The sequence below is a fragment of the Nothobranchius furzeri genome, chromosome 6 (genome assembly GCF_043380555.1).
Source record: "Nothobranchius furzeri strain GRZ-AD chromosome 6, NfurGRZ-RIMD1, whole genome shotgun sequence".
In the NCBI taxonomy this organism is placed as follows: Eukaryota; Metazoa; Chordata; class Actinopteri; order Cyprinodontiformes; family Nothobranchiidae; genus Nothobranchius; species Nothobranchius furzeri.
The window spans coordinates 34,333,474-34,352,350 of record NC_091746.1 but is presented as its reverse complement, the minus strand read 5'-3'; the positions used below and the strand labels follow the sequence as shown (position 1 = coordinate 34,352,350).

At 42.3% G+C, this 18,877-nt stretch overlaps 1 protein-coding gene across 2 annotated transcripts in view; it reads right to left on the bottom strand.

Moving 5' to 3' along the window:
• slc12a2 (solute carrier family 12 member 2) overlaps positions 1 to 18,877 on the bottom strand; it is a 57,686-nt gene that overhangs the window by 22,802 nt on the left and 16,007 nt on the right. For both annotated transcript variants that reach the window (XM_070552147.1, XM_070552148.1), the window contains exons 2-12: positions 9,327 to 9,446; positions 8,493 to 8,568; positions 7,929 to 8,024; positions 4,793 to 4,932; positions 4,603 to 4,713; positions 4,105 to 4,213; positions 3,889 to 4,013; positions 1,368 to 1,452; positions 1,088 to 1,248; positions 890 to 997; positions 663 to 786 (exon numbers count right to left, since the gene is read on the bottom strand). In XM_070552147.1, coding sequence (XP_070408248.1) covers positions 663 to 786; positions 890 to 997; positions 1,088 to 1,248; positions 1,368 to 1,452; positions 3,889 to 4,013; positions 4,105 to 4,213; positions 4,603 to 4,713; positions 4,793 to 4,932; positions 7,929 to 8,024; positions 8,493 to 8,568; positions 9,327 to 9,446 — 1,255 coding nt within the window. The remainder of the gene's footprint in view (positions 1 to 662; positions 787 to 889; positions 998 to 1,087; positions 1,249 to 1,367; positions 1,453 to 3,888; positions 4,014 to 4,104; positions 4,214 to 4,602; positions 4,714 to 4,792; positions 4,933 to 7,928; positions 8,025 to 8,492; positions 8,569 to 9,326; positions 9,447 to 18,877) is intronic.

Genomic DNA, 18,877 nt, shown 5'->3' with positions numbered 1-18,877 from the left:
ACACACACACACACACACACACACACACACACACACACACACACACACACACACACACACACACACACACACACACACACACACACACACACACACACACACACACACACACACACACACACACACACACACACACACACACACACACACACACACACACACACACACACACACACACACACACACACACACACACACACACACACACACACACACACACACACACACACACACACACACACACACACACACACACACACACACACACACACACACACACACACACACACACACACAGCCAGCCCTTTTACATGAGGTGGGTTTCATTAGGAGACTTCATGTCATACCAAGTTCTGAGGAGCTTAAATTGTTTTACTAATTCTCTTCACACTCTCTAGCCCTCTGCGGGTTGAAACTGCACTGCCAGGCTGCAGCTTGGGTTTTGTCCTGAGCTTGACTTGTTAAAAGTCACCTCTGCTGTTGGATTACGTGAGAGGTGGAGGGATTTTAATCCCCGTGAGGGAATGAGGATCAGAGGGCCAAGGTTTCTGAGTCCCTGCGTCATGGTCACCATAGCATCAGTGCTCCAATCGCTGGAGGTGGATTTGAACACAAGGTGAAATCTGTGTTTGGGTGTGGAACAGAGCCGTGTGCAGCCGTACCGATGAGGATGAAGGCCAGAGCAATTCCAAAGGTCAGAATGTATCCTCGGATTGGCTCGTTGTTTTTCCCGTAGCCTTTGGCGAATATTCCAATGCCGGGGTAGATGTTGTCTTTACATAAAGCCTGTAGAAAAGGAAGCACCACCTCATTACAACATTTTAAGTGAATAATGAGAGTGCAGCTGAGGTTTTTAAGATTGTTAGTTGAGGCTTACGCCTGGTCCTACCTGGAAAACTTTGGGTGCACTCACTAAAGAGGCTAGAGCCGAGGACAGAGTAGCAGAGAAGATTCCAGCTGAGATGATGGGTGAAAACCCAGAAACCAAGCTCATCACCTAAAGACGGAAAGAAACGTTTGATTCAACAACACGCTTCTTCTCCTTCAACATTCCGGATATTCTCATTTTAATGGAGCCCGCCCACACCTGAAAGTCATTGTGGAGCCCGTAGCGGCAGCCATCTTTGTCATTCTTGCAGGTAGAGAAGTCGTAAAGTAATTCGCAGGCAGCGCCGGTGCAGTTTGCTGGGGAGTGGGCACTGAATGTGTCATTAACGTTTCCACTGGCATCTCTCACGATGCAGGAGCCTGGAGTCAGAAGAACATCAACAACTTCCTCAGAATGACTGAGCTAACCTGAAGAGCTGGAGACAATTTCCCTCTGGGATTAATAAAGTATCTTTGAATTTAATTTAATTGAAGCTCACCTGTAGAGACGGCCACTCCCAGGTAGACAATCCCCGTTATCAATATGGCTAGAAGGGTTCCTTTGGGAATGGCCTTCTGGGGGTCCTGCAGCAGATCATCGTCACAAAAATGTAAGACAGGAAGTATTTTAACAACACCGACTTCGGGAATCAGGCTGTCATGGTCTGATTACTGATGGGTCACAGGGCCAACTCCAGGGGCTTCGTGTACAAAGACCTGTTTAGATGTCCTACTAAGAGAGTCCACACAAACAGATCCAACTATTCATACCAGAGCCTATAGAGCTCCGGGAGTTGACGTCACTTCTCCCGGCATGCAACAGTTCAAATCGAAACGGCACCATCTTGGCAGGCAGAAGCCGGCAGCTGGGCTGTTTGTTATTGTCAGAAAACTCAGACAGGAAATATGGTAGATTCCTGTTGTGCCCCAGGATGCAGAACAGACACGGACGACATAAGGAATGAGCCATCTACAGGATTCCCCAAGATCCGGAGCGCCGCAAACGTTGGATCATTGTAATAAAACACGCTAGTGACCGGGCTAAAATGAAACTGTGGGATCCCGAGAGTAAAGGTTTTCGCTTATGCAGCGACCGCTTCATATCAGGTACTTAAACCAACGTTTCCTCAACTGTGTATGTTATTTATTTTAAATGCTTTTATTATTATTCTTAGCGGGCTTCCTAAACTTATTTTGGCGTGGCTTTTTCTGTCTTATTACTCATAGCAACAAGTAAACATCACGTAAAACGTTGCCTCGTGATTTCTGCGTGCTGTCGTTTACGTGTTTTATGATCACAGCAATTAACCGGCTAAGCTGTATTTAATTTTTAAGCAATGGTTGATCAATTGTCAGATCACACATAAAAAGCACTTTGGATTGTAATTATCTGTCTCACCGAGACAGATCTCAGACAGATCCTGAGACGCTCCTGCCTGACATATTTATTTTATTCACGGAAAAAAAATCAAACTAGTGATTTCTCTTGGCGTTCAGTTTATACATTCAAACAACACAGCACTCTATTTAAACTACTTACATGTAAATCTATGTTATTTGTCAGTCCATCCATCCACCCATTCATCCATTTTCATCTGCTTATCCGGAGTCGGGTTACGGGGGCAGTAGCGTCGAGAGGCCCAGACTTCCCTCTCCCCAGCCACTTGGGCCAGCTCCTCCGGGGGAATCCCAAGGGGTTCCCCGGCCAGGTCCGGTAAGAAGTCCGCTCCGACAGCTTCTGGCGTTTTTAAAAAGTATCCCAGGGGCACGGTAAGGGTCGGAGATGTTTAGTCTATTTAATTTCTGACTAAATAAAACGATTTCTTCGGTTTTAAAGTGTGAAGTAAACTCCGACGAAGTAAAATCCAAGCCGATCCCGTTCAATTTGTTTACATTTGTTGTCTGCCAACATGGCGTCTACTCTGAGAGTCACGTGACGTCCGGAGCTCTATCCTTGGAAACGCCTCAGTTTACTAATGCTAAAAGACGCCAGTGTGTCCTGCAGGTGTGATTCGCCTCTCTACGATCAAACATCATGTCTCTATATAGAGTTGCGTATTAATTCATATTTCAGGAATTTATTCCGATTCTCAAGAGTTTGAATCGACAATCACGATCCAGTCCAATTTGATAACTATTAACCCTTCCGGACCAAAATCTATAAGTGGCCATCGGGACTTTTCCTTCCTTCCTATTTTAGCTGTAAAAAGGGCAAACTACATTAAACAACTAAATCAATTTTGGACTTATGAATCAATTCAAAAGTATATTTGAAATTTTTATAAGTCTGAATTGATTTTTCGATTTTATCAACACCTCTATACGTAAGAAATGGGTCAAACTTTACAGAAACAGAGTTGGAGACACATTTGGGTGAGGTAGGTGACGTGTTCTGTTTGACATGTCATCCTGTGCAACAGTATCAGACCAACATTGAGTTCAGATGTTCTGAACCAGAACATCTGAACTCAATGTTGGTCCTTGAGCTCACTCTGAAATGCTCCTAATGTTAGCAACCGCAGTGAGGTCAGCAGCAAGCACGATTCCATCAGGACTGTCCTTGGAGCCTTAAAAAAAGCCAAGTTGGTCTCAACATCCTCTGGCTCTCTAAAACCAGTCTCTCTTCTCACTGCTGTACCTGTATTGCCCTCTTGTAAGACTAAAGTTATTATCTGCTCCTCTTTGCTTATGCTTTAATATCTACTCATGTGAGACATGATGCGTCTCTGTGCGATCAAGAATTACTTTCACAACCATAATTTACCAGCATGCCCACCAAGTGTCTCCAACAGACCAATGAGTGTAGAAACAAGCGTACACCAGACATGAAGTTGGTGTGAAGCAGACAGCATTTCCATTATCAGTTCCTAAAGTTTTGGAGGGAAAGAGTGATGCTAGGATGTGGTGAGAACAAAAGTTTCATACACGAGCCCCTTGGTCCCTGTTAAGGTAAAAGTGTGTATTTAAATAAGTTGTTGTATTTAAACTTCTGATTGGTCAGGATGGGGAGGACTGACTCACAGCAAGGTCCCCTGAAATGTTGGCACCAGCTAAAATACCGGTGGCTGCAGGAAAGAAGATGGAAAACACAGAGAAGAACGTCTCTCCTCGAAAGTCCGGACCCATATTTTCCCACATGATCCTTCCTGAGACAAAAACAAGAGAGAAAAAAGTAGCTAACAGTATTGCTAAAGCTAACGCATCCATAACAGCGTGTGTATCAGTGTGTGATCATACCATCATAGCCAAAAAAGCCCATCGATTCCTTTGATTTCATAGAAATGAAGGATCCAATGAAGTAGTTTATGATGGCTGTGACCAAGACAACGAGCAGGAAGATCTGGGCCTGAAAAACACAAACGAGTCCGTTTCTGTCCTAGACTGGATCCAACTCAGGGTCAAAATGTGTGAAATATTTTCTTTCTTTAATGAGAAAAGTTCATCAGGAGTAAAACCAGCATTTCAATCAACTATTGGTGATAAATCAACATGCTTCCTAAAGTTCTGGAGGGTTCCATTTTCCTTCATGAGCCTCTGGGTTCAACTGTTACTGGAATTTTAAACATGTTTAAAAATTTTACAAAACCAGGAATTATTGACAGCCTCTCATACAATTTAGGCTTTAAATGAGCAAATACTCTCAGCAGCATGCATCCCCTACTAGTGTCTAACAACAGCAGCCCAGTAGGATGCTGGATTAAGCCCCGCTCAGTCTAGAGAGGATGGCGTTCGCACCTTTGCCTCCCATTCCATTCCTGCCACGGAGATTCCCAGGAGAAGGATCACCGTGATGGTGCCAATGATTCGGACATCGTTGATTTCATCCGTCATGATGGCACCCGCTCCCTGACGAATCAGATCAATTAGCATCAGAATCAGTCAGCTGACCTGTTATCAGCAGTTCATAATGAAAGCAGGCACTCACATTGAGAAGTTCAACAACGGTTTCAGCAAACCCAACCACATACATGGCTACAGCCACCGCATTGGCAAAGGCAAAGATCAGTCCGATGGACCCTCCAAACTCTGGACCCAAACTTCTCGAAATCAAGTAATACGCTCCTCCTGGAAGACAGGAAATCATGTTAGTGATGACTTGTCACATGCTGGGGTGGGCTAGGTTACCCACTCGGAGTTAGGATGATCTCTGTTCTCTAAATTATTGTTTGATAATCCAACCGGTCCACTGGCCTAGATATCAGCTGAAAACGGAGTGTAGTCCTAGTGACCACAGCTGGAGCCCGAGCCATCCCGACGCTGGGCCAAATGAAGCATCAAAAGCTAGCAACAACAACAAAAACAGCCAATCACACACTCCATCAACAAAGTACAACATGTCTCAGAAACTGCTCTGTATCCGAGCTATGAGCATCGGATATCACATTGTACTTTAGCAGGTCTGGGAGAGCTCCATTCTGCCTTCAGCTCGCCGTTATAGAGGTTCCTTTGTGCAGTAGATGCTTCTGTTTGTGCCACACCACTGTGAGAACAGGTGTCCCTATAGGCCTTTATCTAAGGGAGTCAGGTGCTTTGTTCAGAGACCTCAGTGACCTCACGCTGAAGCTCCTCCACAGTCTGACACAGAGATGGTGACTACACACTCATAACCAGATGTTGACCAGCTGATCTTGCTGTTCTTTAAACTAAACCTTAAAATTAAATCAACCACAACATAATCCACACAAACGTTTATGATTACTATAATGAAGAGTTTCTTTGCTTTGATTTAGTCATTTCGTACTTTCTCTCCTTCTGAAAGCTAAACACACGTTCGTCTTGTGTTTTAAAAGTCAGAACTACAACGAAACACCGGCTGTAGCAAAAAACACATTAATGACTTTTCCAGCCCAACTTGTATGGTCCCTCAGTGATGATGTTCTCAAGTAGAACATCCACGCCTTTATTAACAGAACTCATCGACTAGTTCTGATCACGGTTATGTTTGTCTAAAAAAACTATTCAAGCCTTTTATCCCGGAAGAGAATGAACAAACATTTTAAACAGAAGCTTCTTCACTAAATGAAAGTGGAGTTGGTCACAAATCCAAAGGACTTCATCATGCTAAACATACCCACAGGTAGGTACATACATTTATAAATAAACAATTAAATTACTTCCATGTATACCACTAAGAAGTTCAGAGGAACACCATTAAACCAGGAATGTTTCATCCACTTTGGATAGATGAGCTAACGGCTAGTTTGAGCAGCATCACTAAATGGGTGACTTCCAGGATCACAGCAGTTTATATAAAAGTTATTTTATACGTTAACACCACTGCTCATCTCCGGCTACACTGTTAATGAGGCAGTGTCACAAAGCCACCTGAAGGCCGATTCAGAGAGAATGGATGCCTTTTACAGCCTCTGTCATAAACTAGACTCTTGGTGAAACTTCTCTGTTCAGACATCACCAAATATTAATACAAACCATTCAAATTACAGTTTAATGTGCTACATATTTATACATACTATAAGCCTGGGGCACATTGGAGGCGGATGCGCCACGCCCGAGATTTTGAGAAGTCAAGTGGTAACACCGGATGCACCGCACCGCTGAGCGCTTCTCGAAAAGTCGCGCAATAGTCACATCACGCAGGACTTGAGGAGAAGAAGCCGGAAGTGACTGTATTGTTTATAAGTGATCAGACTTGTCGTCATCGTGTTTTGTGAGACTCAAATTCATTAAAAATGGGTAAGTACGCCATTTATTTGAATATTTTAAGATGTCTGTTGTAAAGTACTCCACAATGTTGTAAACAGCTACTGCGCTTGAGATGGGACTGGCGCCTATCTTCAGTGCCTCCGCGATCCCCGTGTGCCCACTCATTAACTATGGCTTCTATTTAAAATGACGGCACAGGCGCGGACCCCAGGCGTGCCTGGCGCGGGCCCAGGCGCTGCGCGTACATCTCTGGCGTGCCCCAGGCCCACAAAACCTAAACTATTAAATCTAGATCAAGTTCATCTAAAATCTAAACCACAACACCTAAAACTCATACTAAAATCTCCCTAAACTCTCATCATGGGCTCTCCCCCAGGAACCTTCCAATGGTGTTCAGACCCCTAGGGACGCATTTGTTCCAACACCCTGGCGAGAACACAGAAGACAGTCGTTCATTAACAACTCACTTCCTTCCTAAATCACACACTTTTATTATTCTTTTATTTTTAGCTCAGATCTTACACAGAACATCTGTCTAGTCTTACCCAACAGTAGCTCTTTTTTCACAACATAAATCTTTTTTTCACAGGCAGCTCTCAACAAGTTACCAATAAATACTTAAGACATGAGTGTAAAACTAAAGAGCTAGAAAAACTGGCATTAATTAGTTTTTTAAACTGCTAATAAATGGCCCGCGTCCTCTATGACTTCAAGGCTTTTGGGGTTTTTGCATACAGATTATTCTGGGAAGTGAACAACACAAGCAGATGAAAACAGAACTTTGTGTTTTTAATGCAACTTCCTGCTGTTAGATGTTGTAATGTGATTAAAGCGTCAACAGCCTACGGCTACAGGCCCCGCCAGCATCAACTGTAGTGAACTGGAACCACACTGGGTTCTGAATGACATCGCCTCTAACAGCAGGATCAAAAAGTGGGAAAGTGGTTTATTTCTGCTGCTGTTATCCTCCCACATTAGACGAAAGGTTTTTTATTTACACGTACTGTCTAATAAGATGTAAAACTGTGATCAAGAGCTGCCTCAGACCAGTGCTGTGGTGTTCCACACAACCACCACACACTTTGAATGAGAGTGTGAACTGTAGTGGAGGCGCAACACGCTGTTGAGAGAAAACAGACCCGTGAATCATAGCTATGTGTGATTTTCACAGTCGGGTCTGAATGAAGCCGTGAGGAGTGGCGGTGCTGCTGGGACCGGACGGCAATGAAACCAGAAAACTGATCATGTCTGGAAGTACTCAAGTGGTGATCAGTAGAAAAAAGGTGGATATTAAAAGGAACGGCTTATGAGTGATTTGTTTTCTGCCTGAAGCATCCACCACAGGTGAGTGGTTTGTTGCTCTAGTCTTATGTTCAGGAGAAAAAGCTGATCCATACCTCCTCGTACAAACCCATTGGTGGCGATGGCCGAGGTGGAGAGGCCAGTGATGGTTGTCACCACAGTGGCCATGCAGACAATCAAACAGGCATAAGCTGTAAGAAAACAAACAAATTAACGGTGAAACAAGGGTCAGAGCAAAGGTCGCAGCTGGAGCCATGGTTGGATGGTTAGAATGATCCTGGGCCAAAACACTGGTGTTGGTCCAGAACTGAAACCAGTGTGAGAATCACAGATGGCCTATGACAAATACCAGCGTGGCCACATTGAAACCTGCCACTGAGTGAAGATATTTCCCCTAGGGTGTTGGGTGATGGTGGTGGGGTGGGGTGGTTAAAGAGAGCCAAAGGTGAAGCTGAGGGTAAACAGAAAAGTGTGCCCCTCCGACTGTTCCTTTTGTCAGGTATGTGAATCTGTCTGTTCTAGTAGTAAAGAGGCAACAAACTCAAACGGTGTGAAGTTCAGGACCACACTCTGCTGGACGTCGAACCACCAGTCAGATCCTTGCACCAGTGTCTTCTAAATTGATTGTAAAATTATCTGAAAATGAGATCAACACTTACCAATTCCAGCCTGTCCAACAATCCACGTCATGCGGATGAAGAGCATCACACCCCAAATGTTCAACATGCAGCGGACCTGTAAAAGCCAAAAGTCTGTTATTGTGAAAGACTTGTTTAAATAGAAAGTCCCACTGGGACAGATCCAGAACTCCATGAAGGGATCCTATGTCCTCTGTGGTATGGAAAGGTCTTGGTATCACAGTGGGGAAGAGGACCAGTGACCTTTAATGCCCAACCTTGGATAGGAGGAAGAAAGGAGAAGAAAAGGGAGGGATGGATGGATGATTGAAGGATAACGGATGGAAGGATGATGAGTGGTTGAGTGACAGACTGATGCGCAGTAAATAGATAATTGTTGAGTAACGTATGACTGATGATATCCATCATCAATCTTCCATCACAGACACGTCGAGGCCGCGTGTAAATGATAAATGACCCGCACTTGTATAGCGCCTCTCAAAGTAAGGACTCCAAAGCGCTTTACACTACAGTGCATCAATCATCCATTCACACACTCATTCACACACTGATGATGATGAGCTGTGATGTAGCCACAGCTGCCCTGGGGCGCACTGTGTAGCAGACTGGATTTTGTCGGTTAGCCAAAGGGCAGCAGCTGTAGCTACATCACTACCAGTAGGTGAATGTGTGTGTGGATGGGTCTTTGGGTGTGTATAAATAGTTATTTCCCACTGATGGATGAATACAAAACAGACGCTTGGCCATATAATTGATGAGAAATTAATGAATAGAACACAGATGAACGATGGAAGTTAAAGAGTCCATCTTGATGATCACTTGAGTCAAAAAAAGATGCAAGAAGAAAAGACTCACCAGAACCCCTTTAATCCAGCCGAACTTGACCACTCCTTTGGGCTCAGCTGCCTCTTTGGCTGCAGCCTCCTCAGCCGGTGTCAGCTCATCCCCGTTAGCGAAGCCATCCTCAAACGGCTCCTAAGGAAACAAAAAAAAGTCACAATTATACCTGGAACAGACCCGGGAGAAGCTACAAGAGTCTGCTGCATGATTTTCAACATTTAGCAGAAGTGCAAAGGGCAGCCTAAAGAATTCAGGTGGAAAAAAAATACTGAACTTCCAAAACATAACAAAATGTGCTTTCAAAGAGTTTGCTTTATACATCGTGAGTTGAAAAAAAAATCAATCTCTTGTCCACACTGATGATTGGATTAAATCTGACTCCAGAACAGCCTGGTCTTGAGCAGAGACAGCTTGGTGGATGTCCTGGTGGGTTTGAGGGCATGCCGTCCTTCATGCTATCTGGCTGGTGTAAGCCCATCCTCTCAACGTATTTATGAAGCTTCGACTTTCTCTGCCGTCTCCAGTGGTAAAGCAAGTGTGCAGAGACATCCTAGACATTTTAATTCACTATTTTAGCCAAACACTAAAGCATGGGGCTGGTTGGTATTTCACTTGCTAAAATATCCCAATGAAAACCCAAGGCCTCCTGTACGGTCTCAGGTGTCCATGTCCAGAACAAAAATGTCCTCATATGCGTTTCTACTTGTGCCTGAAAGACACCAGAATAAGATGTAAATGGATACGAGCAGCAACACAACTAGAAGGAGGAGTGGGCACTTTGCTCTTGAGGATAGCCAACAAGTCTGTCTGGGGAAATGGGTTTTAAAGCTTGTTTGCCTTTAACAAAAGTCAACAGTGAAACCCACCCACAGGTAAGACTACACTCTAGGAAGATGACATTAATGCACAGACTTTTTAAGAACTCGTCTATTTCTCTGTACGAGAGTCGGTGTTGTTCCCGTTTAGGATCCTACCAACTGGAGAAATCTGCTTTGGTTATATTTGACCCCAACTCCACTCTGATTCATGTAATCATTAAAGGTAAATTAAATAAGTTAAAGAGTCTTCTTTTAGACCAAAAGTCCATTTCTGCTTTTAATTACTTCACTTTGGTGCTGAAGTTTTTATTATATGGTAAATGGCCTGTATTTGATATAGCGCCTTCTAGAGTTCTTGAAACCCCCCAAGGCGCTTTACAACACAAACATTCACACACTGGTGGGGATGAGCTACAATGGAGCCACAGCTGCCCTGGAGTGCACTGACAAGAGGCGAGGCTGCCGAGCACTGGCGCCACCGGTCCCTCCGACCACCACCAGCAGGCAACGTGGGTTAAGTGTCTTGCCCAAGGACACAACGACAGCGACAGACTGAGCGGGGCTCGAACCTGCGACCTTCCGATTACGGGGCGAGCACTTAACTCCTGTGCCACCGTCGCCCTTTATTGCTTTTTTTTATGTTTTGTGTTTTTTTATACCAGTCATATTGTCATGGGAAGATGACTTGGACAATTCATCTTCTATTACTGAATAAGTGGTTTTTAATTTTTTTATATATATATATGGAAGTATTTAATCTGGTTTTAACACACTTTGCTTTAAAATGATTAAAAAGTCAAACGGGTAAATAAAAATATTAATGATTGTTCTTTAGTTTTCTTAGGGCTCTATAACCCCCCAAGGTGCTTTTCAACACAATCAGTAATTCACCCACACACACACACACACACACACACACACACACACACACACTTGCACCATACTGCACTCTGACCACTATCAGGCAAGGTGGGTTAAGTGTCTTTCCCAAGGACACAGCAGCATTCTCTGGTCTGAGCCAGGATCCAACCCGCAACCTTCCAATTACTGGACAACCCACTCTACCTCCTGATCTAAAAGGCTAGAAATAACATTTAGGTGCATTGAAATAACCATTTATGTATGTGCTGTTTCATTTAGGTTAGCAGAGCACTGGTGGGCCATCCCAGATTCTGAAAACCAGAAAATCTGCCATCTGACGGTTTTGATTTTTTTTTATTGTGCTCATTTCTTCATGTTGTTATAGTACTTGTGTTTGGCAGTTAGCCCAGAGCGCAACGTTCCTCTAAAATCCATCGAGGTAGGAACAGGGAACTGGATCATTATCAAATTTAGCTTTTTTTCCCTGAGCCAGGTCCTTCATGGCCACCTGATGAAAGAGTCTCTCTCCTCTAAAGTGTTTATGATACCAGACTTGGTTGTTAACTGTAAAGTTGAGATTTAAAAAAAAATAAACAGCCGCTGCATGCCTGACTGTCACTTTCTGACTTTTTCCTGAAAAAGGGCAACAATATTTATTCTTAAGTTAGGCCACAGAATCTCACTGTCGGCTCAAAGCCATTTAGTGCATGACTCCACTAGCCTGACTGGTAAACTCCACCGGTCTAACTACATGATGCAGCGCAGTGGAAAGAAGAACTATTTTGTTCTAAACAATATTTACAAATTTTTCCTACATTTCTTCAGTAAACCAGGTCCACAATCTATCTTGTATCTTTTATCCATTTTAGGACTAGGGCTGTGCAATTAATCCAGTTAGTTTTATATTTTTAATTTTGGCAACCAAACAATCACAAAGTCATCTAAATATTAATCTAATAGCAGAACAAAGGTGGTTCTTAGGTATGAAACTTGGCCCTGCCCCTTTTGTACCCATGATTCTGCTACCACACCAGGCTCTGCTCCTACTACAAGACTAGGCCCTGCTCCAACCACCAGGCCAGACCCGGGCTCCGGGCTGTGCATCGACCTTTGGGAGTCTACCGCTGGTACATCTTGGTAAAGCATCAGGATAACAACTAAAGGGCGTGCTCCATAAAGAATTTAACAGCTCTTGAGCCAAGGACTTCATTTTCTATCAGGTGGGATTCTGTTTTTTCTGAAATTAGCCACTTTAGCCATCACGCCTCCCAAAAGCATCAATCTGCTGGTGAGGAGCTGGAGGAGATTAAGCTCTCACTGAACTTCCTCACTGAACTTCCTAACTAAAGAGACATCCAAGATAGTTAAACAGCAAACGGTACTGATGGACTTGGTAAAAGAAGTGAAGGAACTGAAAGCCAACATCATTAAGACAGAATAAAATATCCTGGAAAGGCGGGTGGATGATTTAGAACAATATACAAGAATGGAGGATGTTATTGTGAGTGGGCTTGCTTATTACTAGGCACCGATCATACGCTCGAGTGACAGCAAATGCTGAGAACCAGACTGGTGAGACGCTTGAAGAATCAAATACTCCTCAAAACCAAGTGTTAAATTTTTTTCACTCCAAAAATATTAATGTCGATGGTAAGGATATCTCTGCCTGTCATGTGCTGCCTAAGAAAGATAAAAATGCAAAACAGGCCATCGTCATCAGGTTCATGAACAGAAAGTCAAAAATTGACTTATTACAAACAAAAAAACTTAAAGGATCAGCCGTGTACATAAATGAACACTTGACAAAGAAAAATTCTGAAATAGCAAGGCAAGCAAGGGCTCTCAGGAAACAGGGGAAAATACAGTCCACATGGACAAGGAATTGCAAAGTGTGGATAAAAGTGCTCGTTTAGCCAGAAGACGCTAAAGTGCAACTGAAAGGAGATATTGAGGCACTAGGGAAGTTTAAATGATAAAATTCTCAAACCAAATAGTGACTCATTACATCCTGGTTACTTCTTTTTTGTTATTTTGTCATTTATTCTTGGATGTATATCGACTGTACATCGCATGAATATTTGATATATATCTTTCATCTAAAGACGAAGACTGGATTATGAATACGCTGAATCAAACAGAACTGGAAACATTTGTAATCACTGAGCATCAACAACAAAATAATTTAGATGACATAGACCCTGCCATTAATTACTTTAGTCATGTAAACAGTGTTTTTATTATAGGGAACTACAGCTAAATGAACAAATGAAGACAGATCAATCTTTATCAATAATCCACATTAATAGTAGAGGTCTCTATGCAAACTTGAGCATAAAGGCTTTTCTAAATAAGTTTAAAACTACTTTTAGGATTATAGCCATATCAGAGACATGGATCAATGATGAAAAAGACTCTGATTTAGATGGATATGAGATGTACATTCTGAATAGAAAGTGTAAAAAAGGAGGAGGGGTAGCTCTGTATGTTGACAGAAATTTAAGAAGTAAAATGTTACCAAAAATGACAATGGCACTAGACAAATTAATGGAAAGTTTAACAATTGAGATAATAATGGAAAATCGAGTGAATATACTAGTCAGCTGTATATACAGAGCCCCGAGATCGGATATGGATAAGTTTAAAACCTGTATAGAGAAAATGTACACAAAAATTGGCCAAAAGGACATTTTCATCTGTGGGGACTTTAAACATTGATCTCATGAAGTCAAAACTACATAAACATACTGAAGATTTCTTAGACTTGATGTATAGCTTTTCCCTGTTCCCAAAGATCACAAGACCAACGAGAATTACAACACAATGTGCAACCTTGATTGACAATATTTTTACAAACTGTGTTGAAAAAAAATATGGCAGGTGGCATACTAATAAATGATATTAGTGACCACTTACCTATATTTGTATATTTTCACATCAGCAATGGAATTAAAGAAAGTAGGTGTCAAAGGAACTCAGGGAAAGAGATCTATAAGAGATTACGAACAAACGATTTAATTGCTGCATTTAAAGAGGAATTGATGTCCCAAGACTGGGATGTAGTCTATAGGGAAGATGACGTTGACATGGCATATCAGGGTTTCCCTTACATAGGTGTAGCCGTGGCGGCCCGTCACGGCTGAAATCCAACCGCCGCACCTACAAGATCACAAGTTTTTTTTTTGTTTTTGTTGGCGCTGTTTCCCGAAGAAGCAGCGGGAACTACTATGTTGTTGCTTGTGATCACAGCCGGCAGGCAGCAAGGAGAAGCAGGCAGGGCAGGGTGAAGTTACAGCATAAGTTACGGAGTTTAAAATTAGAAAGGTAGCAGTGGATATGATGCTTTTTGGTTTACATGTTTCAATAGCGTTAAGATAAACGAGTGTTGACGATCTTGACGGGTTTCCTCCAGTGCTTATTAGGCCAGGTTCTCCCCCCCCCCCCCCCCCACCAGGCTAAGCATCACTTATTCATGTAAAATTTATTTATTTTTTCATGTCTGACTTTAACCGCATCTAATACTGTATTACGGCGTGAGCGCAACAGCGACAACTTAAGATCGATGTGTGAGCATCCTGAGAGGTCGGGTGTTTTCATCGGAACCCTTAAAACCTCCAGCAGGCTACGCTGCACTATTGACGTGTTAGCGCGCGGCGCTAACAACTTAGCGACGGGACATGTCTCGGAGGAAGCGTAAAAACACGTTGGACGCTTCTTCTGAAGCGGGAAAATAACACTTCTTAAGCAGAGCACGACGTCTCCTCGGCTCGTTCACGGCCGAGCCGGACTGGGCTCTATAACATTGACCCAGCACAGTCACTGGGTCGTTGGAGCTGCCCCGTGACTGCCTGATGGAAAACCAGCAGGTTTCATCAGACTCGTAAAGTTTGTTTTTGCTGGGGACCCCCTGTATTTTACCGCTCCCTCCTGCAGTCTCCCTCCTATTAAAATTTTAAATGATTCTGTAAATTCCGTGTTTCAATAGAAAAAATCTCTGCCTCTGCCAGCTGCAGTAAATGTAGTTTCCAAATAATAAATAAGAGGTGCATTTATCTGTGTATCTCCTTTGATCCACATTAGTGATATTTTCAGCACCAGAACAGTGAAGCAAAGAAACAGTTTACTGAGTTTGTCAGTGATTTTTTTTATTAGGTGCATCTAACCTGTTCCATTTTTCTCTGAAATGAGATCAAATCAGTGCTTCTATGGGTTGGCTCCACTCTGCACTAGAAAATTTTACTTTAGAGACGTGTCATAATTTCTCCCCAAGCCCCCACCCCCCACCCCCACCGGCCCCACCGCCACAGCTGGAAAAATTCCTAAGGGAAACACTGCATATAGTAAATTTATTGACATATTTAAGACACTTTACAATAAGCATTGTCCAGTCAAGGTCATTAATAGAAGTCATAAGTATAAAAATCTCCCATGGCAAACTAAAGGATTACAAAATGCTTGTAAAAAGAAAAATAGTCTTTATAGGAATTTTTGAACTTTTAAACCGGCAGCAGACTGATTGTTAAACAAGAAGAGCCAGTTGGATGGCCCTCTAAACACTTCTCACATACTGTTCTTTAAAGAAAAATACAACTGGCGTAGGGAAGTGGGCTTGATCTTGGACTGGTTCCAGCAGCTCAAGAGCTTCAATAATGACTGTGTCAGTGTCACTATGTGTAGATGTGAAAGGGATATGTTGTCATTCAAGTGATATGCTATTCATGCTGTATCAACAGTTCTCTGGTTCTCCACTCAGGCACTGATTTAAATTTATTTCATTTAATAAAGTAACAAAGCCATCCAAATGAAACTGTTCTTGTGTGAAAATCTGAAAAAATCCAGAACCTAATATTCCTGGTTGGATCACCCATTGAGGCAAAAACTGGATCTAGTGTTAAAGAGAACTATTGACAAATCTCTCATATCACCGCGGAATAGTTTAGTCCCACTCGTCTATACGAAATTCTTTTAATTCAGCCATGTTGGAGTATTTTCCGGAATGTCTCAGGTCAAAGCTAAGACTTGTCCCTTCAGGATGTTCTGCTAAAGAACATCAGTCTTGGCTCCATCAAGGTTCCAACAGTAACAGGAAATCATCCTGGTCCTGAAACAGTAAAGCTGTCCCAGACCATCATATTTCCACCACCACGTTAACTGTTGGGACTTTATTTCCTGAAATTGTGTTACTTAAACTCCAAATGCATCAAGACATGCAACTTCTAGAAGGTTTCACTTGAGTCAGCAGCTACAAAATATTTTACAAAGAGTCTCTTAGATCATCAAGATGTCTGTTCTTTGTTCAGCAACAAATGTGGTCTATGAACTCCGAAGAATCTCAGATTTCCAAATCTTGTGGTTAATATGTTAATTTATGGTTAAACAAGGGGAAAATCACATTTTCTCAGTTCTAAGTATAAAGATAAGCAAAGAGCTGAAACAACAGTAACAGTTGTGTGGATGTTTATAATTACTAAGAGCAGCTGAGTTCTGACTGGTGAAAGCAGAGAATGGTGAGTTAGTGAACTTTGTCTACATGGATGAAGCCAAACAAAGCTGGCTTTACACAACAATGTCAAAGCGCCAAGAGCTTAACACTGTACTGAAAACTGAGGTCCTCCTGATTCAACATGATGCCCTTCATTTGAGGAAAATACATAACTTCTGTTATTCAACTTCACAAATATGTGACCTTTTCAATTTCTCTAACGACCCACTGAAGGTAGCCGAGCAGCTAGAATCGACAGGTCTCCAATCTCACAAAATTATGTCATTCAACCCCAATGCTATAGATCAATTAATAATTCATATTTCTGAAGGATCACAGATGCACCTAATCAAATACAAGATCTTGAGTGGGTGAGGTTTCCTCTCCTGCTTCACAGAAAGGAGGACTCGGTTTTACCGAGTCAGGACTGTGCCAGGTCACCTCAGATTGAGGTACATAGGTTATTTCACCACCTGTCCCACCATAAAATATTTATTTCAGTTTGTTAGGGCAATCCTTTATTGTTCAATAATCATTTTGGACACCAGTCTTTAAAACAATAAATTGAGTCAACAGCAGCTGATGAGTTGGAATGAACTGGTTTAAAATAGTGTGTCTGTTCTCATCTAATCCTTATTTGTGTTCGTGGTCTTTTTAAGGATCTGACCAATGAGGATTAGTTGCAGTATATCGAGACTCAATCTGGTATTCTGTCTGTATAGGTCAGACTTTCTGTGATAATATTTCTATTGCTGCATCTGCACAAAGGAGTTTATATACAGATTAGTTTACATTGCTGTGTTTTAAGATCAGCTGATAAGCTCTTAGGCTGACACCACTGCCCCCCACCACAGCTTCGTCAGGGACAAAGAGGACCGATCAGATGTCTACATATCAGACACCTGACCTTTGTTTGGAAAGGCCTTCTAGCACTTCGTTCTTTGCTCATTTAGTGTGTTGAAACCCTCCAAAAGCCTGCCTACCGAGCCCCGTTGATGGAGCTAAAATGGTCACTTGTTTTGGACAGGTATCAAATTACATTTTGGTTTTGTATGAGCAAGAATATGATCAGTGAAGTACCTCCAAACAATAAGGAGTGATGTTGCTCAGCAAGGTAACACAATCTGTAATGGGTTTGCTCAACACTTCCAGTGGGGGACAGAGCCTACAAACATCTAATAGCACAATAAGTAATAAAGATGGCATTACATGTAGCTGCAGTTATGTGCTTTCTGAAAGTGTGTGTGTTACTGAGGTGATGTATGTTGGGTACAATCTTTAGTAATGAGGCACCAAGAGCCTTTCATCACTTGAGCACCAGCCTCACCATGCCAACCAACACAACAGAAGGAAGGGCACAAGGACAGGAATTCATGCAAGGCTGAGGACTGCCCAGAGCAGACCACCTCTACATCATAGCAAACATGGTCCTGAGAGATTGAATTGGATGAAAAGTGCTGGATTTATTACCTGTTGACAGTGACCAGGGATGCAAAAAACCTTGGCTCATTTCTGGAGTCCCACACAAAGCTAGCAGCTTGTATCGGACCTACAATGGTCAACTCTATACTTTTGACACTAAAATCAATAAAGACCCTTTCAAAAATCGTATGTTCTTTCAAAGCTAAAATTTTAAAGCAGAGTTTCAAGCAGGGAGGCATTGGGTTCCAATTTTAGGGTCTTTGGTATGACTCGACCAGGATTTCAACCCTGATCTCCTAGTCCCAGGGCAGACACTCTACCACTAGGCCACTGAGAAGGTTGGTTAATGCCTGTGAACGTTCTTCATTCATCTATAACAATTTTTTTATTGCACCACATGTCTATCGATCGATATATATCGTTATTATATATTGTTGTTGAATGTCCAGCCCTAATTTAGTCAGCACTATAGCAGGTGTGGATGCACAGATTGGACTCGATTTTTTTCTTTGTGGAAGCTGCATGGAAACCAGAAAACAGTTCTGTGTGAAAGAGGCTTGAGCCTGCCTCCTCCCAAATAGAACTAAGTTTTATTGGTAATGTAAACTTTGTGGAAAGTGTGTTTCTCTAGTTGGTTTTCTCACATGCTAATAAAATTGGGGGGGAAAAAGTTTATTTTTCCGTTTATTGAATCCATTTTGGATTTATGTTCCAGGTGAAAAGGAAATCTGCATTAATGAATTTACAGTATTTTTAAATTTACAGTACCTGACTGCTTTCCAAACCAATTGGCCACAATGAACAGCACATATTTCTGATTATATACCCGATAATTATGCATTTACCGCATTCTCTCCCATTGACCATTGAAAATATCTGTTGTAATCTGCTCCTAAAAGTGGTGACCTTCTAGCATTCCACCATATGGGCTTTGTGCACATGTGTTTATAGGACTTGGCCACCATGAACACACTCATTTTACAACT